This window comes from Bos grunniens, chromosome 24, assembly GCF_055505025.1.
Source record: "Bos grunniens cultivar Pamir isolate PY7600 chromosome 24, Bosgru_T2T1.0, whole genome shotgun sequence".
In the NCBI taxonomy this organism is placed as follows: domain Eukaryota; kingdom Metazoa; phylum Chordata; class Mammalia; order Artiodactyla; family Bovidae; genus Bos; species Bos grunniens.
Window position 1 is genome coordinate 8,983,762 of NC_141188.1, and position 18,646 is coordinate 9,002,407.

The 18,646-nt window shown below is 41.3% G+C and overlaps 1 protein-coding gene across 2 annotated transcripts in view; it reads left to right on the forward strand.

Annotated features, from left to right (window-relative positions):
- Positions 1-18,646, forward strand: part of CD226 (CD226 molecule) — a 91,189-nt gene that overhangs the window by 53,690 nt on the left and 18,853 nt on the right. For both annotated transcript variants that reach the window (XM_086372197.1, XM_086372196.1), the window contains exon 4: positions 6,112-6,459. In XM_086372197.1, the coding sequence (XP_086228323.1) occupies positions 6,112-6,459 (348 nt within the window). The remainder of the gene's footprint in view (positions 1-6,111; positions 6,460-18,646) is intronic.

An 18,646-nucleotide genomic window follows, 5' to 3' on the forward strand; every position in this document is an offset into this window, starting at 1 on the left:
GATACACATTGCATATTGTCTGCCAAGTGAAACTGCAAATTGTTTTTGTTGTTGTTGTTAGAAAAATATCAGTTGATGTTTTACTCTATGCCAAGCACTGTTCTAGGTCCTAAGGACAGAATGGTAAATGAAGGTCTGGGTTTATGAAGTTTGAAGTAAAACAAAAGTCAGGGTTTTGTGAGGTTGGTGACTTTTGTGGCAGAGCTGCTCACATTGCAGGCAGAACCAGTGAGGACTGTGGGGAAGGATGGTGAGTGGCTGGGATGTGATGGCGGGCAGGCTGCGGTGGGATGCCCAGAGGCACCCCGGGATGCAGGTGGTGCCCAGGGACTGAATGGTGCTTGGAAACGGCAGTGAAGCACTGAAGTAATTTTCAGAAATGATCCATTACCCTGCCAGAAGAAACACATGCACAGTGCAGAGGATTTCATCATGTTATTCTACAATTAAAAAAAAAAATCACGTGAAAGCAACACACTGACAAACCTATTAGAATGGCCCAAAGCCAGAACACTGACCACACCCAGTGCTGGCAGGAAGTGGAGCTCATTCATTCAGGAATTCTCATTCACTGCTGGTTTCCATGCAAAATGGTGCAGCCACTTTGGAAGACGGTCAGTCCTTAAACAACTAAACCTACTCTTGCCATTCATCCAACAGTCTTGCTTGTTGATGTTTGTCCAAAGGAACTGAAAACTTATATCCATGCTATAAACACGGTTGTTTATAGCAGCTTTATTCCTAAGGTCCCAAACTTAGAATAAACTAAGATGTCCTTTAGTAGGTGAATGGCACTGTGGTACATCCTGATGACAAAATATTGTTTAGTACTAAAAAGACATGAGCTATCAAACCATGCAAAGACACAGGGGAAACTTCAATCGATATTACTAAGTGGAAGAAAAAGTGAAAGTGTTAGTCACTCAGTTGTCCTGACTCTTTGCTGCCCCACGGACTGCAGCCCGCCAGGCTCCTCTGTCGATGGGATTCTCCAGGAAAGAATACTGGGGTGGGGTGCCATTTCCTTCTCCACGGGATCTTCCCAACCCTGGGATGGAACCCAGGTCTCTTGCATTGTGGGCAGATTCTTTACCATTTGAGCCATGACGAAAGCCCTGGGAAAAGACTACATATGTAGGATTCCAACTGTATGACGCTCTAGAAAAGGTAAAACTATGAGGCAATAAAAAGCTCAGTGGTTTCCAGGACTGAGGGGTTATTAGAAGCACATGGAGGGTTTTAGAACAGGGAAACTACATGGCATGGTGATGATGGATACATGTCCTTACACATTTGTCCAAACCGTAGAATGTGTAACACCAAGAGTTAACTCTAAGGTAAATGATGGATTTTGTGTGATTATCATGTGTCATTGTGGGTTCAGCCTTGATAAAAGATGTTATCATTCTGTGTGTGATGTTGATAATGAGGGAGGCTGTGTGTGTGTACACACACACACACACACACACACACATACAAAGGCAGGGAAGTATCTTCCTCTCAATTTTGTTGTCAACCAAAAACTAGTCTTTCAAACAAAAGACAACACAGACTATTCTATGTGTGCACTACAAATCAATATGTAACTAAAATATATATAAAATTAACTGGTTTTTATTATTTTTTGTTTCTATTTTTAATCAACCTCTTGCTTCCCTTTTAATGATGTCATTTTGATCCTTCCTTTAAGTAGATTCCCTTTCCAGTTCCAAGCACATCCAGATGCCGGGTCGTCTCGGGCTTGTGGGGTCACTGGTTGTTGCTTTCAGGGTCATTCCATGTCGCTTTACATGTGCTGAGCAGGGGGACCAGGTGGCTGAGCCTTTGCGCAGGGCAGGCTCTGCAGCCCTCCTCAGGGTCTGGATTCTCACGGGACACAGTCAGCTGTTGGATTCATCGGCAGAGGTTAATGGGGGCGAGTCTGTGCTGCAGTCACCTGCCTCTGCCATGGGGGCCTTGACCTTCAGTCCAGTTAGTGTCTAGTGACAGGTGGGTCGGGTCCTTACCCAGGGCCTGCGCTGTGAAAACCTCCCTGTGCCTGCTCCCTGAGGGGTCTGTCCGCCCGAGACCCCGAGCGAGACCCACAGAGGAAAACAAAGCAAACAAACAGGGGCTCTGGCCCTGACGACAGACAGCAAACCCGCGGCGAGAGCAAGCGGGCCTCTTCCTTCCCAGGGTCCAGCACGGCTCGCAGAAAGTTTTTGTTGCTCTTTTTTGTTAAAATTATGTCTCTGTTCTTTCACTTCTCCCAACACAGGGCCCCTCTCTGGTGTAGCCTTTCATTTATACTGCCCCACGTTTCCTTCTCTTTTCTCATACCTTCCTCCCCCTGTCTGAATCTCAGTTCTCCTTTGTTTCCTTTAAGCTTTTATTTTCTTCTCGTGCATGGTCTCCCTTTCCTTTTTTTCCCCTGGTGTTGGGTCGTCTTGCTTGGACAGGAAGTGTTTTCTGTCTGGAGTGTTAGCTCTGTGAATTGTTGTATGGCTGCAGATTGTAAACTGCAGGGCTGTGGTTTCTCTTTCCAACAGCATTTTGTCACATTGATCCACTTGCTGAGGAGGAAGCTAGTTTTTGGGGGACGTGAGACTTGCATAGACAGAGTATTGTAGTTTAACACAGATGGCGTGTCTTATTGTATTTTATAATAAATTGTTTTTTCAAGAGCGATTTCCTTTCTCCTCTTCTGTCCTCTCATCTCTATGCCTTTTTTCTTTATTGGAAGTATATTTTGCATGTAATATTATATTAGTTTCAAGTGTACGACATAGTGGTTTAACGTTTATGTACATTACGAACTGATCACCAGGATAAGTCTTGTTCATCTGTCACCATACAAAGTTAGTACAATATTATTGATATTATTTGGCTGCCCTGAGTGGCTTGCAGGATCTTCGTTCACAACCAGGGATCAAACCTAGGCCCATAGCACTGAAACTGCTGAGTCCAGTCCTAGCTCCTGGACTACCAGGGAATTCCCAGTACAATATTATTATCTATAGTCCCCATGCTGTACATTACATACCTTGTTTGTTTATTTTATAACTGGAATTTTGTGCCTCTTAATCCCTTTCCCCTGTTTCACCTAACCCCCCATCTTTTCCCCACTAGCAACTGCCAGTTTGTTCTCTGTATCTATAAGTTTGCTTCTGGTTTGTTTGTTTATTTGTTTTTCATATGGTATTTATCTTTCTCTCCCTGACTTATTTAACTTAGCATGATACCTTCTAGGTCTATCCATGATGTTGCAAAGAGCAAGATTTCATTATTCTTTTTATGGCTGAGTATATTCCATTGTGTGTATATACCTCATCTTTTTTATCCATTCATCTGTTGATGGACACTTAAGTTGCTTCCATAATCTTGGCTGTTGTAAATAATGCTGCAGTGTGAATTTAGGGGTGCATGTATCTTTTCAAATAAGTGCTTTCATTTTCTTTGGATAAATATCCAAAAGTGAGATTGCTGAATCATGTTGTAGTTACATTTTTAATCTTTTGAGGAACCTCCGTACTATTTCCACAGGTCGTACCAATTTATTATGTTCCCACCAGCGGTGCACACGGACTTCCGTCTGTCTTCATCCTCACCAATACTGATTATTTCTTGTCTGTTTTATAATAGCCATTCTGGCAAGTGTAAGGAGCTATGTCATTGTGGTTTTGATTTGCATTTCCCTGATGGTTGGTGAGGGAGAAGGCAATGGCACCCCACTCCAGTACTCTTGCCTGGAAAATCCCATGGACAGAGGAGCCTGGTAAGCTGCAGTCCATGGGGTCACTAAGAGTTGGACACGACTGAGCGACTTCACTTTCATTTTTTACTTGCGTGCATTGGAGGAGGAAATGGCCACCCACTCCAGTGTTCTTTCCTAGGGAATCCCAGGGATGGCAGGGCGTGGTGGGCTGCCGTCTATGGGGTCTCACAGAGTCGGACACGACTGAAGCGACTTAGCAGCAGCAGCAGCAGCAGCAGATGGTTGGTGATGTTGAGCATCTTTTCATGTGTCTGTTGGCCGTGTGTATGTCTTCTTTAGAAATATATCTGTATTTATGTCTTTATGTATCACGTTCTTAATTACTGTAGCTTTATAGAATAGTTTGAAATCATGAAGTGTGATGCCTCCAGCTTTGTTCTTTTCCAAGATTTTTTTGGCTCTGTGGTTCCATATAAATTTTAGAATTATTTGTTCCCTTTATTCTCTTAAAATTATCAGGGACTCCAAAGAGTCTTTTGTTAATATAGCTTATAACTATCAATATTTACTATATTAGATATTAAAATGGCATAAAACTGAAAAGACCAGAACTTACAAATTGTTGTTGTTGTTCAGTCACTTAGTTGTGTCTAACTCTTTGAGACCGCATGGATTGCAACATGCCAGGATTCCCTGTCCTTCACTATCTCCTGGTGTCTGCTCAAACTCATGTCCACTGAGTCAGTGATACTATCCAACCATCTCATCCATTGTTGCCCCCTTCTTTTCCTGCCTTCAGTGTTTCCAGGCATCAGGGTTTTTCCCAATGAGTTAGTTCTTTGCATCAGGTGGGCAAAGTTTTGGAGCTTTAGCTTCAGTATCAATCCTTCCAATGAATATTCAGGGTTGATTTCCTTTAGGATTGATAAGCTTGATTTCCCTGCAGTCCAAGGGAGTCTCAAGAATCTTATATAGCACCACAAATTGGAAGCATCAATTCTTCAGTGCTCAGCCTTCTTTATGGTCCAACTCTCACATCCTTACATGACTACTGGAAAAGTCATAGCTTTGACTAGATGATCTTTGTCAGCAAAGTGATGTCTCTGCTTTTTAATACATTGTCTATGTTTGTCATAGCTTTCCTTAGAATAAGCAAGTGTCTTTTAATTTCATGGTTGCAGTCACCATCTGCAGTAATTTTGGAGCCCAAGAAAATAAAATCTGTCCATGCTTCCACATCTCCCCCTTCTATTTGCCATGAAGTGATGGGACCAGATATCATGATCTTAGTTTTTTGAATGTTGAGTTTTAAGCCAGCTTTTTCACTCTCCTCTTTCACCCTCATCAAGAGGCTCTATGATATACTTTTCAATAACTTCTATGCAGAGTACATCATGTGAAATGCCATATTGATAATTCTCCTGGCAATCTTGATTCCAGCTTGTGAATCATCCAGCTTGGTATTTCACATGATCTACTCTGCATATAAGTTAAATTAGCAGGGTGACAGTATACAGCCTTGACATACTCCTTTCCCAATTTTGAACCAGTCTGTTGTTCCATGTCTGGTTTATAAGTACATATCCCATTATCCATCAGAGCCTCTGAAAACATCAGTATATTCCTATATGATGATGAATTTCTAAGAATATATATATATATATATATATTCTTATATAATAAGATTTAAGAAGGTAAGTTAAATCTTAATATAACTGTGAAAATAAGTTTGTTATTGCAGGTCTCAGAGCGGGAACTCCCTAGGGTCCTCAGACCACATTATAAGAACTACTGACTTAGATAGTTGGTAATGATTTCCTGAGCACTGTGTGCTGGGTTTGCCAGCTATGGTGATAGGGAGGTGGGAAAGTATTAGAGAGCTTTCTTGGTTTCCAGGAATTCATATCACATGTGGGTTCCTGCTCTATCTATGCATAAGACAACCTGTATATCTGAAAGATGAGTTTATGTATATATTCTGTGACAATGATTTGCTCTTTCTTTTATGGCCATTAAAGTCTCTATCAGTAAGGTTACAATCTGTATATTTGATACTCAAACACTTGAGTCACCAGCCTAGCATCACCACAGAACAGTCTTGTGAAATTGAGCCTTTTGATATGATCACTACCAAGAAAAACTCCAGGGGGTTCAGTTATGTTCCTATTATATGGTTAACCAAGGAAATCTTAAAGGAATATGTGTGAACAACCACATCCTCTTTTCTATTTATGTTCCAGCCTCTTTCAAAAATCCTTTTCTTATAAAAAATGTGGTGTAAAGGTATCATTTACACTCAGTGAGACTATGTTAAATAACATCATTAATCATCATTTTCATAGAGCTTTCTGGATTTCTCCACCCTTATATCCAAGAACTCGAGGACCAAAATGTAATCACTTGCTTGTTCTTTTCAGACAATTTTGAGGATGCTGGGCCACCAAATAGCCAGATGGTCTCAGAACCTGGAAAAAACATCACGCTCACCTGTGAGCCTCGAGAGAACCATCTGTTAGAAGAAGTGTCATGGGAAAAGATCCAGCCCCAGCAGATTGACCTCTTAATAAGCTGCAACTTGTCCCAAGGAAGAAATTACACGTCCAAGTACCCAAGACAGATACTGAGCAACTGCAACAAGGGCATGAAAAAGGCCTTTGTCACCATGCCTAACGTTATAGGCTCCGACTCAGGACTCTACCGCTGTGGCTTCAAAGCCAGCACTGGGGAAAAAGAAACCTTCGTGATGAGATTGACCGTAACCAATGGTGAGTGGGTGGCACCTGTCTCCACGTGTCAAAAATGGGAAAAGCTCGCTGCTGTGGGTTGATTTCTTTTGTCTTTCTCATGACTTTCTTATACAAAATACCTGTAATGATTGAATTTGGTAAGTTGTCAGTTACTGAATGTTATTCTTTATCTTGCTGATCTGTCAATCACAGATTTTTTTTGGATCTGTCATATTCCAAAAACTTTTAAAAAATTCAGTGCATCTGAAAAATATGTGGCATTAACACCCAATATGTTTTGACTATATAATTTCTTTTTTAAAAAGTGTCTTTAAAATTTTTTTTTTATTAATTTAATCAATTTATTTCTGGCTGTGCTGGGTCTTTGTTGCTGCACAGGCCTTTCTTGAGTGGCAGCGAGCGTTTCTAGTTGTGGCATGCGGGCTTTTCATCACGGGGGCTTCTCTAGTGTGGACATGGGCTCCAGGGCACAGAGGCTTAAGTGGTTGTGGCTCAGTTCTAGAGCACAGCTTAATGGCTTTGGTGCCCGGGCTTAGTTGCTCCTTGGCATGCGGGATCTTTCTGGACTAGGCATCGAACCTGTGTCTCCTGCATTGGCAGGCAGGCTCTTTACCACTAAGCCACCAGGGAATCCCCTCAGCTATATAATTTCTAACTTTTCAATTCTGTTCAAACTTGCTGATGGTGGTGACTGGGTTTTACCATCCTCGTGGCTCCTCAGCAATGACGGGGAAGATGTTTGATTAGCGTCTGCTGAATCAGCATTGAGTAGAATGTAATACATGTGTGGTAACGTGCTTGCTCCTTTGCCAGATCAGAGCTTTGGTTCCCTCACTTGTTTTCAGACCTGGGAGCAGGAACAGACTGGCCTTGAAGCTTTGCAACTCGCCTTCAAGGCTTCTCATCTGAGCTGGCTCAAGGCCCAGTGCTTATTTAGTATTAGTCATTTGTCTGCTGTGTCATAATGAAGCCCTAAAACCTGTGTGAGAGTAAGAAAAAGTGGTATTTCACCTGCTGAAGTGCAAATACAGAGAGACCTGTACGGACCTGTGTAGAAGTCAGTCCAGAGGCCCGAGTTACAGCCTAGCGGGAGGAAGGCCATCTCAGACTCCCCCTTCTGCCTCTGGGGAAGTCTGTCAGAGAAAATAATGTCAGAGGAACCTGTCAGAGAAAATAATGTATATTTACTGATGACAGAAATTTTATTTCACTGTATTTTCACTCTTTACTTTCCTCCTCCTCCTTCCTTTCTGCTTTCCTTCCCTCCTTTCCTCCTTCCTTCCTTCTCTCCATCCACCCATATCTCTTTCTCCATTACTTTCGTGTGCTTCCAGCCACCTCGTGTGCTTCAGCCTGTGTGTAGACTTTTGAGCTGAGGCTTCCTAGGATGTGGCTGCCCTGCATACACGCTGCTCATGCTGCCGGCCAGAGTGCCTTCCTGCTTCGGGAAGAAGAGGAGGTTTAGTGTGTACAGCAGCCTCCGCAGCTGCGCCCCGGCAGCTGTGTGTGCAAAGGATGTTCTTGGCCAGAGGTTAGCAGTTGTCAGTACATAATCACCTTGGACAGCATCAAAGCTTTCTTTGCTTCTCAAGTGAACTAGAGGGTTAATGGAATGTTGAGGAGGGAGGAAATATTCAGGGGAGAAAAATTAACAGAGGTTCTTCATTTTAAATGTTGACTTCATTCCTTCATACATATAGAGAAAATACTTCTTGCCTTGAAGAAATACTCTTGCATTATAGAAGTGTTTTTAACACCTGGCCAGAGAAAGAAAGAATAAAAGCAATCATTAAGGCTTCTCTGGTGTCTCAGTTATAAAGAACCCACCTCCCAATGCAGGAGATGCAGGTTCAATCCCTGGGTGGGGAAGATCCCCTCGAGAAGGAAATGACCAATCACTCTGGTATACTTACTTGGAAAATCCCATGAACAGAGGAGCCTGGCAGGCTACAGTCCATGGGGTGGCAAAGAATCGAACATGACTTAGCGACTAAACAATAAACACACAAATCTTCTCTCAGAGACCAAGGTAAGAGAATATTCTCTTCAGAAAATGTCATAACCATTTTCAAACACATCTGAAATAAGATCTTGGCCATTATATGTTGAAAAAGTTATTATAAACATCTTAAATCCTAGAGAAAAATGGATTCTTAGGAGGTATAGTTATTTAACTCTAAATAATTAATAAAAATGTCTTTCACTTATCCAAACATGGCTAAATTCCTTGCACACAGCTATTTCTTTTCTCTGTAAATAAGCCACAGACAGTGTTGAAAATGACTGAATGTAATGATCAGTATAGTTAGGGTTCAAGTGTTTTGAATACTTAAAAAATGGATTTTTGACATTCAATTGACAGGTTGAAAGAATATCAACTGGGCCCATTAGTAAAACATTATAATTGACAGAACATGATAGCTGTTGACTCAATATTTTGGTTTAATTCTTTTCAAAATAACTGTAAGTAAAGATTGAAGGTTAAAAAAAATCAGATGGAAAGCAAAAATAGATCACTTGTATTTCTTTGATATGATTTGATTATTTCAAGTCCTAGGGCTGTTCGGTCAAAAATCAATGTAGGGATGAAAGCAGAGAGACAGGTATGAGATGTGGAGGCGATCTAATTTATTTCAACTGTCAAGGGAAAGGTGATGGTGACGCAGATTTTGTAAACTGCTGGGCATCCTTTTGTGAGCTCCCATCAACTTTTTTTATGGGATCCAAAAGAGATTTTCATGACTCTCGTATTCGACACACACGCACATGCATGTATACACACACACGCACGCACACACACACACATGTGCATGCACACACAAGCACGCACATACACACATACACACACATGCACACACACACACATACACCCATGCATGCGTGCACACACACACACACACACACACATGCCTCTTCCCCTGATTTTGCCCACTTGCGTTCATCTTCAGACAAGTACCAGGTACTGAGAGGCCACCAAAAAGATGATACGCTGTCAACTGATACATCGTATATCCAGGCCTTGACTTATTTTGAACAGAGGCAGAAAGTGGCAGAAACATTTTCTCTGCGGAATGAAATGTTTGTTTCCCCTTCTTTGTACTCAAGACCTGGTAAGTAGTCTAAAATGGATCCAGACTGAAATTTCTGAATTTGGAGCTTGTCTGGACCAAGGAAGGGCCAGGAACAGGGGAAAATGCAGGTATACGTACAATGACCAAAATTAATTTGGACCCTTAATATCCTCTGGATTTTCACTAGTCATGGGAAAAGTATTTTAACTATCATCAGAAGGATTTTTGAGGTCTTCTAATATTAACTAAATAGCATTCTGACTACAGTTGTTTTTGATTATAAAAAGAAGGGGGATCAAAGACATGAAAGCAGTCGTCTCAGAAAGTTTCTGGAGAAGACCTGTTTCTAACTCTGTTAAGAAGTATTCTTCTCCAATCTTTTCCCACTAATGAGGGTATTTAGCTGAACCATCAAGTTTCAAATAAGACTTTGATGATCAGAGCAGAAGAAAGAGTTAAAACAGAATCTGGGGACTTACACAGCACGTGTGGGGAAGGAGGAGTTGTGTGTGTTGGGCTTCCCTGGTAGCTCAGATGGTAAAGAACCTGCCTGCGATGCAGGAGACCTGGGTTCGATCCCTGGGTTGGGGAGATTCCCCAGATAGGGAATGGCTACCCACTCCAGTATTCTTGCCTGGAGAATCCCATGGACAGAGGAGGTGATTGCAATCAAATGACTAGGTTGGTGCTGAGATTCTGAGTTATGGGTTAATACAGGAGGTAGTCTCAATTGAATGATAGCTTGGTGAAATTCTGGATGTTGTATAAGAGCAATGAAAGTTACTCTCAATTCTTTATCACAGGTGGCACAAGGTAGTATTTAAGGATGTGTCAATCAAGTAGTATAGAATAAGAAAGAGGCATTGGAGACAAAGGAAATTAGCTAAGAGTTGGTTGCAACAGTCAGGGCATCAGTGAGGGGGCTCTCAAATGGACTGCCACTGTCACATTCTGGGTCTTTGGCCCACAAACAGGAGCCCACAGTTTGATAGACAAATTACAAATGGCATATAAATTAGAAAAAGGTTCCCCTTCTCTGCACCAATGCAGATCCAAGCTCATGTACAAGTTGGTGATGGGCCCCAGGTCCCCTACCACTCGGCTGGGCACACGTAGCCTGGTGAAGCGGAAAGATGTTGGTCAGATGAGAATGTCAGCCTGTGCTTGTCACCACCTCCACAGTCACTCACACCTTCCTACTCTCTCTTCTTCCTAACCCATTTACTCATTCTCACCACAGTTACCTCGTTTCCTTTAGAGTTTCGGTCAGATCTCACCATCTTCATGAATCTATAATTTCAAATGATTCCCTGACATTGAACCATTAAGCAGCTTTAATTTTTCAAACTTTTATAGCAGGAAAGGTGATAACCTCAAGTTATTGAATAACTGCATCTATTTGCAATGACCCAGACCCTTACATTAGAAATTACTTGAGATTGAGGATCATGATATCTCTGCTTAGAGATGTCAAAGTATCCTTCCAGAGTATGCTTAGTAAGTGTTCTTGACCCATGCTGTGCATGCCGATATTCCTGTGTGTTCTAGTACAAACTGTGTCCATTTCATTTTCCAGTTTTCTAGCTGGATTGCTTCTGGGTTTTCTTCATGAACACTTAACATTTGAGATTTAGTGATTGCTAATCAAAAGAAACCTGAGCTCTCAGAAGATCCATTGGAATGTTTGGGGAGAAAATTCTCATGAGCTTCATTTACATATATATCTTTCAAAAAGTATATCTTCTTTTTAAACTTCTCTTGTTGTGCATATTCTGTATTCAGTTCAGTTCAGTCACTCAATTGTGTCCGACTCTTTGGGACCCCATGAACTGCAGCACACTAGGCTTCCCTGTCTATCACCAACTCCCAGAGCTTGCTCAAACTCATGTCCATCGAGTCGGTGATGCCATCCAACCATCTCATCCTCTGTTGTCTCCTTCTCTTCCTGCCTTCAATCTTTTTCAGCATCAGGGTTTTTTCCAGTGAGTCAGCTCTTCGCATCAGGTGGCCAAAGTATCGAACCTTCAGCTTCAGCATCGGTCCTTCCAATTCTGTATTAATGGTGTGTAATTACTAATTGATAGACGTGGAGGATGGAACTTGTAAATGAAGATTGCAGAAGTTTTCACTAGGAAATCATGGGCCCACAGCCAAGAGACTCTTTCCTGATCTTTGTGAGGTATGGGTCAACACAGGGGTAGTGTTGAGGAGTAGCTTCTCTAGGTTCTAAATCTTGCCTCTAATGGCTTGCGGAGATCACTGACTCTGGACTCTGTGCTCCTGAGTTGGACTATGAGACTATTAAGGAAGAGGAATTAATTTCATTTCTTTATTTGGGCTTAGTTTCTGCTAAAATTCACTCCGTTTTTTTCCCAGCTGATTTGGATTTCTAAAGAGTTTGAAGTTGTAGATAAAATATGATTTTTAGGGATTTATTAATCCAGAACTTTCTGTCTGAGTCTTCTGAATTTATAATAGATGTGACTATTGTAGGCGTTGGAAAAGACCCTGAAATGGTAGGCATGGTGGCTGTCTGAGCTGGTGCTCGCCAGGCTCCCAGGTACATCTGTTTCCATGACCTGATATGGTGAACATCTGCCTTTTATTATCTATTCCTGCAGAGAAAATCATGTCACGGCAGCTTATATGCTGGAACCACAGGACTAGAGTCTCAGAGCACCGGTGTCGCTGCCTGCAAGTTCAGTATCTTCTACCAGTACAGACCACCTATGGTTTTTAGCCTGTTTGGTTGTTATTAAAATTCTGGATGATAATTGGGTATCCAGATGAAACATACTGTTTCCATCATCTCAAACGAGTTAGCTAGTCCGTCAGGGCCCTCTTATGTCCTTGTAGCTTTACTTTGAGAGGAGGAAACGGCAACCCACTCCTTTATTCTTGCCTGGAAAATCCCATGGACAGAGAAACCTGGTGGGCTACAGTTCATGGGGTCGCAAAGAGTCAGACACGACTGAGCACACATCACAGCTTTACTTTACATTTGCCTCTGCCCACATCTTTCTTTTACGAGTCATTGAATTAAAAAAAAAAAAGCAAGCAGTCAGTGAGTTTGTTTTATAAGCCCTACATCTTGATTTATTCATCTTTCCTAAAGCACACAATCCTGGAATTGCGGCCTGAAGTCATTTTTTGTACATACCCTATTTGTGTAGATAAACAAGATATTGAGCTGAATAATGATAGTGACAAGTTAGTATCAGAGAGAAGGAAATGTTGAAAATCTCGTGTTAAATGATCTGATGGAGCTCTTGCATAAGGAACCTTGTTCATTATCATCACTACTGTACACGAAGCAGCTGGTGGTATTGTGTGTGTGCACATGTGCGCTCAGTCGTGACCGATTCTTTGTGACCCCATGGACTGTAGCCCGCCAGTTTGCTCTGTTCATGGCATTCTCCAGGCAAGAATACTGAAGTGGGTTGCCATTTCCTCCTGCAGGGGATGTTCCCGACCCAGGGATTGAACCTGTATCATCAACATTGGCAGGTGGATTTTTTTTTTTTTTAACCAATGAGGCACCTGGGCATCCCTGAGTTGATGGTATTAGAAAGCAGCTAATCTTAAGAACTGTTTTTCTTAAAGTGGATCTTTATCCTCAGCCTGAATTTTAAATAATTTTCATAACGCTTTCCTCTCCCTAGAAACTCAGAGTTCAGGTAGGAATTCAAATTCAGAAAAATGTACTGATTTTCCTCCCACTTAAAATCCATGACCACATTTACCTGAGAGACCTGTCTAATGACTCCAACTGCAAAATAGCCATTTGTTCTTCCGTGTCATGTGTGATTTTTTTTTTTTTAATTTTCAAACATCTGAGAATCGTTAACAGCTTATAATGATCTCTTAGAGCCTTATTAGGAACCGAACATAGATGATGGTGTGAATTTTTCCCCAAAGGCAAGTAGAAAACTTCTTAAATTTTTAAAAAGACAGTTCTTTGTATAAGGTTAATGGCATTTCATTCTTAACAGAAATTCTAGTTTTAAGTATTGCAGTTCAATTAGTCAGACAACTACTTCCAACTTCAACTGAGATATTTCGAACATGTTCTGACCTGACCCTTGATAAGCATTCAAAGGTGACCTAGTTTGTTTTCAGTAGTCTATATTATTTGAAAGAAAAAGAAATGAAGAATAAATGCAGGCCTGTCAGCCGTAGAGATACATCTTTGAACCCCCCATTTGTATTGTAAAGTTATGTATACTGAAATGATTCAGAGTTTTCTTTAAAGGTATTTATTCAACAGCATAGGGCTTCCCTGGTGACTCAGATGGTAAAAAATCCACCTGCAATGCAGGAGACATGGGTTTGATCCCTGGGTCATGCAGATCCCCCGGAGAAGGGAATGGCAACCCACCCCAGTATTCCTGCCTGGAGAATCCCATGGACAGAGGAACCTGGTGGGCTACAGTCCACTGGGTCACAAAGAGTCAGACTTGACTGAGTGACTAACCCTTTCACATTCAACAGAAGAATATGCTTGGATAAATTTTTATAAAATAAATATTTTTCAATCCCCATTGATCCCTCTACACCTTATTTTCAGAATTAATTGAATGTAGTTCACTTTGGCTAAAACTCAGAAGTAACTATGATGCTCATAATCTTTTAAATATTAAAGTGGTTTTATTTAATTAACCCACAGGAGGCAACTCTTCCTTTCATGGATATAGGGTTGAGCTGTTTTAAGCTCTCCATAGCGCTGGTCAGGAGTGTGAAATGGCTTTAGTGAAGGTGAATAGTGAGTGATGAAAATCCTTATCATTGCAATGATGGACATGGGCAAGTCAAGAGTAATTGTTGATGGGAAGAAACGATGTTAACAAAGGATAGGATGTTTTTGTGACTTCAAATCAAAGAATCTTAAGGATGTGATGGATATGCAAATGACCCCCAAATCAGGGCCACATAGGAGGCAAGTTTACGAATATAAAGCAATACAGGCTTGCAAAGTGTAATTATTCTCCTGTTGTTTTTCATGTTTTATATTGAGCATTGAGATAATTCTTCACTCTTTTAGTGTGCACATGTGTGTGTATGCATTTGTGAATTAAGATAACTGTGAATATTTGTTAGGAGGAACAATCTGCCAGATGGCAAACATTCAATAAATACATGTGCTTGTGTGGGCAATTTTACACTCACAGGAAACTCACAAATCCCAAATACTTTAATCAAAACAAGTTGTTTTGCTTTTATGTTGATGACTGTCTTTTCTTCCTGGTCTAGTAAGTAAAGATATCAGCTTTGAAATCCAATCATGCAGTTCTTTTTTTAATAAAATCACTGGCTATTTTAAAAATGGAGAGAACGGATGAATAGTTAAACTCTAGAGAATAAAGCTGTAGATTTTGAAATTATTACCAGATCCCTTGTTTCTTATAACCAGGCATTGACTTTTACATGTTTTGTAGAGCAATTAGTAAATTTTTTCATGTAACATAACTTAAAGTTGGACAGAAAAATTAATCTTTAGCCCAATGCTTTCTGTTTCATATTCTGAAACTATCTGTATGACATTTATAGCACATTTATATATACGCCTTTATAAATGTCATAGAGTTTGAGGTATAAAGTTTTCTAAGGACCCAAGGGAAAAGTTATAAATAGCAGTTATAAGGACTAAGTGGCACAAGGCTTTGTCTTGGCTGCTGCATGACAGCCTTGCATATTATGTTTATGTCTGTGCCAGTCACTCTAACACTTACTGATAATTAGTCATGCTGTTGTCACCACAACTCTATTATTATCTACATTTTATGGATGAGGAAGGTGAGGCATGAAGAGCTTAAGAAACTTATTTCAGGCTTCATAGCTAGTAAGGAGCGGGGCTGGGTTTCACAGCCGTGAAGATGGGCTCCAGGGTTCTTGTTCTTAACCACGGCACTGAATTACTTCTCCAAGCAGAAGGAAAAAAAACATTACTGCCATCAACAGCAGCATCACAGGAGAAGCTGGCTACGGTAGAGTTCCACAGCCTTGTGCTCTTCCTTTTGGGAAGTGAGTAGGTATCATAGATCACCTACTGAACCAACACGTGGAGCAGGGGTAGGCAGAGGAAGTGGGGTTTGATCGCCCACTATTTTCTTCCAGCCCCTGTGCTTATGTGTGCTCAGGTCATCCAGGTGCTGTGTCTGTGAGTTCCCCACTGACTCGTCCCCTTTCCTGGGGCTTCTGAGTATCGTGAAGTCACGTGAGGGAGGGTGTTCACGCAGTCTCACGTTCTTCAGTCACTAAGTCATTACTGACACTTTGCAACACCCTGGACTGCAGCACACCAGGCTTCCCTGTCCTTCACTATCTCCCGGAGTTTGCTCAAAGTCCTGTCCACTGAGTCAGTGATGCCATCCAACCATCTTGTCCTCTGTCGCCCCCTTCTCCTCCTGCCCTCAATCTTTCCCAGCATCAGGGTCTTATCCAATGAGTTGGCTCTTTGCATCAGTCTCATGAAGGACAAGTGAAATCAGGTAGCAGGTATTAGGGTGTGGAGGTGAGGGCTGGTCCAGTCCATGCCAGGAACTGATAAGGGGACTTTAAGAGTAACCCCTGAGCAAAGGCGAGTGAAGGTTCTTGCTGGAGAGAACTGGTGAGAGCTCAGCTCTCCGGTGGCTTCTCAGCTTTGCAACCACCTGCCTCCTAGGTCTTCACCAGACCCACCCAGTACACTTGTCCTGTGGGAAAGCTCTGTTTCCTTGAGCAACTTCCCTGGAATCAGCTCAGAGTTCCCCACATCACCCTCCTTCCATTTTAAGTCTCTCCTCCGCCTCTTCCTCTCAAATCCTGCTCTTCCTCTAGGTCTTGTAGATGATGAACGACCACTGAACCCAGAGCTGGAGTTATTAGCTATCAGAATTAGGGCAGTGAAGGCTTAACCCTTAGAATCTCCCAGGAAAAAACAAAAGTTTCTTTTCTATGTTAAGTGTTCTGAAGAGTTATAGTCTCTCATATTTATGGACCTTTATTTGAACAGCTAAATACATAAAATATTTCAATGGTATGTTATGCCCACCATGTCTTATTGCATGGGTGAAATGTTCATCTGGATTTTAGTGGAACATTTGAAAATTTTCCCATTATATCCTCTTGGATTAGCATAATAGTGACACCGTAAGGTAGAGTTACACTTGGTTAAACAACAGTAATAACAATGTGTTGGGGAATTAGAATTAGAAACAAAATCTTCTCCCTACCCAGAAAACTGCTCCACAAGGGTAGAAGGGAAAGAAAACAATTTTACTATTGAATAAGCATTAAACCAGAATTGTGATATGTGTCACAGGCAGTCCACTAAGAGACTGCAAAGATAGAAGGAAATCTTAACTTCTCATAGAGTCCCGCAGATGCAACTATATGTATGTTTTCAAGGTAAACAGTAACTTGTGCTCGAGTAGGAGGACTCGGTAGCATCATTTGTCCCGCATAGCTCCTCCTAAATTCACCTGGCATCTGGAGTGACCACTTGTGTTGGCTAATTGGCTTTATCCAAAGGAAAAATGAGCTTTTTACATCTTAACAGCTGGAGGTAGTTTGGCACCTTGAAGCATGGTGCCCTTGGACCTTAGACTCCTGTCTTCCCATAGAACTGGAAGATATGGGCTCTCTCTTCCTTGATGATTGCATTTCAAAGAGATGGCCCTGATTTAGTAGAGCGAAAGGATACAAAGCAATATCAGCTAATGGAAAAGATGGGTGGGGCAAAGTCAGGATTGGCTGAGTCCCAGAAAGAACGCAGGTGTTTAGCATAAACCACATTGTGTCAATAGTTCAGATTCAACAAACCACCTTGGCAGTTAAGAAAAGGTAAGAATGCTCTCCAAACCCAACTTCCCACTCATCAGCCAAGGGCATACCTTGTGAGCAGGGCTTTCTAAGGATGGGGGTCTTGGGGCTGCTACACTGACTCTTTTTTGCACACTGATTCACCACGGAAGTGAGCAAGATGTATGTAGGTCTTAACATTCTTGTTGTTGTTCAGTAGCTCAGTCGTGTCTGACTCTTTGTGACCCCATGAATCGCAGCACGCCAGGCTTCCCTGTCCTTCACCATCTCCTAGAGCTTGCCCAAACTCATGTCCATTGAGTCAGCGATGACATCCAACCACCTCATCCTCTATCATCCCCTTCTCCTCCTGCCTTCAATCTTTCCCAGCATCCGGGTCTTTTCTAATGAGCCGGCTCTTTGCATCAGGTGGCCAAAGTATTGGAGCTTCAGCTTCAACATTGGTCCTTCCAATGAATATTCAGGATTGATTTCCTTTAGGATTAACTGGTTTGATCTCCTTGCAGTCCAAGGGATTCTCAAGAGTCTTTTCAAACCACAGCTCAAAAGCATCAATTCTTCGGTGCTTAGCTTTCTTTATAGTCCAACTCTCACATCCATACATGACTACTGGAAAAACCATAGCTTTGATTAGACAGACCTTTGTTGGCAAAGTAATGCCTCTGCTTTTTAATATGCTGTCTAGGTTGGTCATAGCTTTTCTTCCAAGGAGCAAGTGTCTTTTAATTTTGTGGCTACAGTCACCATCTGCAGTGATTTTGAAGCCCAAGAAAATAAAGTCTGTCACTGTTTCCATTGTTTCCTTATCTATTTGCTGTGAAGTGATGGGCCTGGATACCATGATCTTAATTTTTTGAATGTTGAGTTTTTGCCAGCTTTTTTACTCTCTTCTTTCACCTTCATCAAGAGGCTCTTTAACTACTCTCTGCTTTCTGCTGTACAACAAAGGGATTCAGTTATATTAATACATATATATATACACACACACACATATATATTCTTTATATATATATATATGTGTATATATATTCTTTTTTATATTCCTTTCCACTATGGTTTTTATAGAATATTGAATATAGTTTTCTCTGCTATACAGTAGACCTTGTTTATCCATTCTTTGCATAATACTCTGCGTTTGTTAACCTGAACTCCTAACCCACCCCTCCCGCATCCCCGCACCCTTGGCAATCCGTCCCTTCTCTGAGTCTGTGAATCTGTTTCTGTGTCATAGATAAGTTCATTTGTGTCGTATTTTATTTTACTTTTATATTTTTTTAGTTTCAGCATTTTATTATACTTGTTTTTAATTAATTTTTATTGGAGTATAATTGATT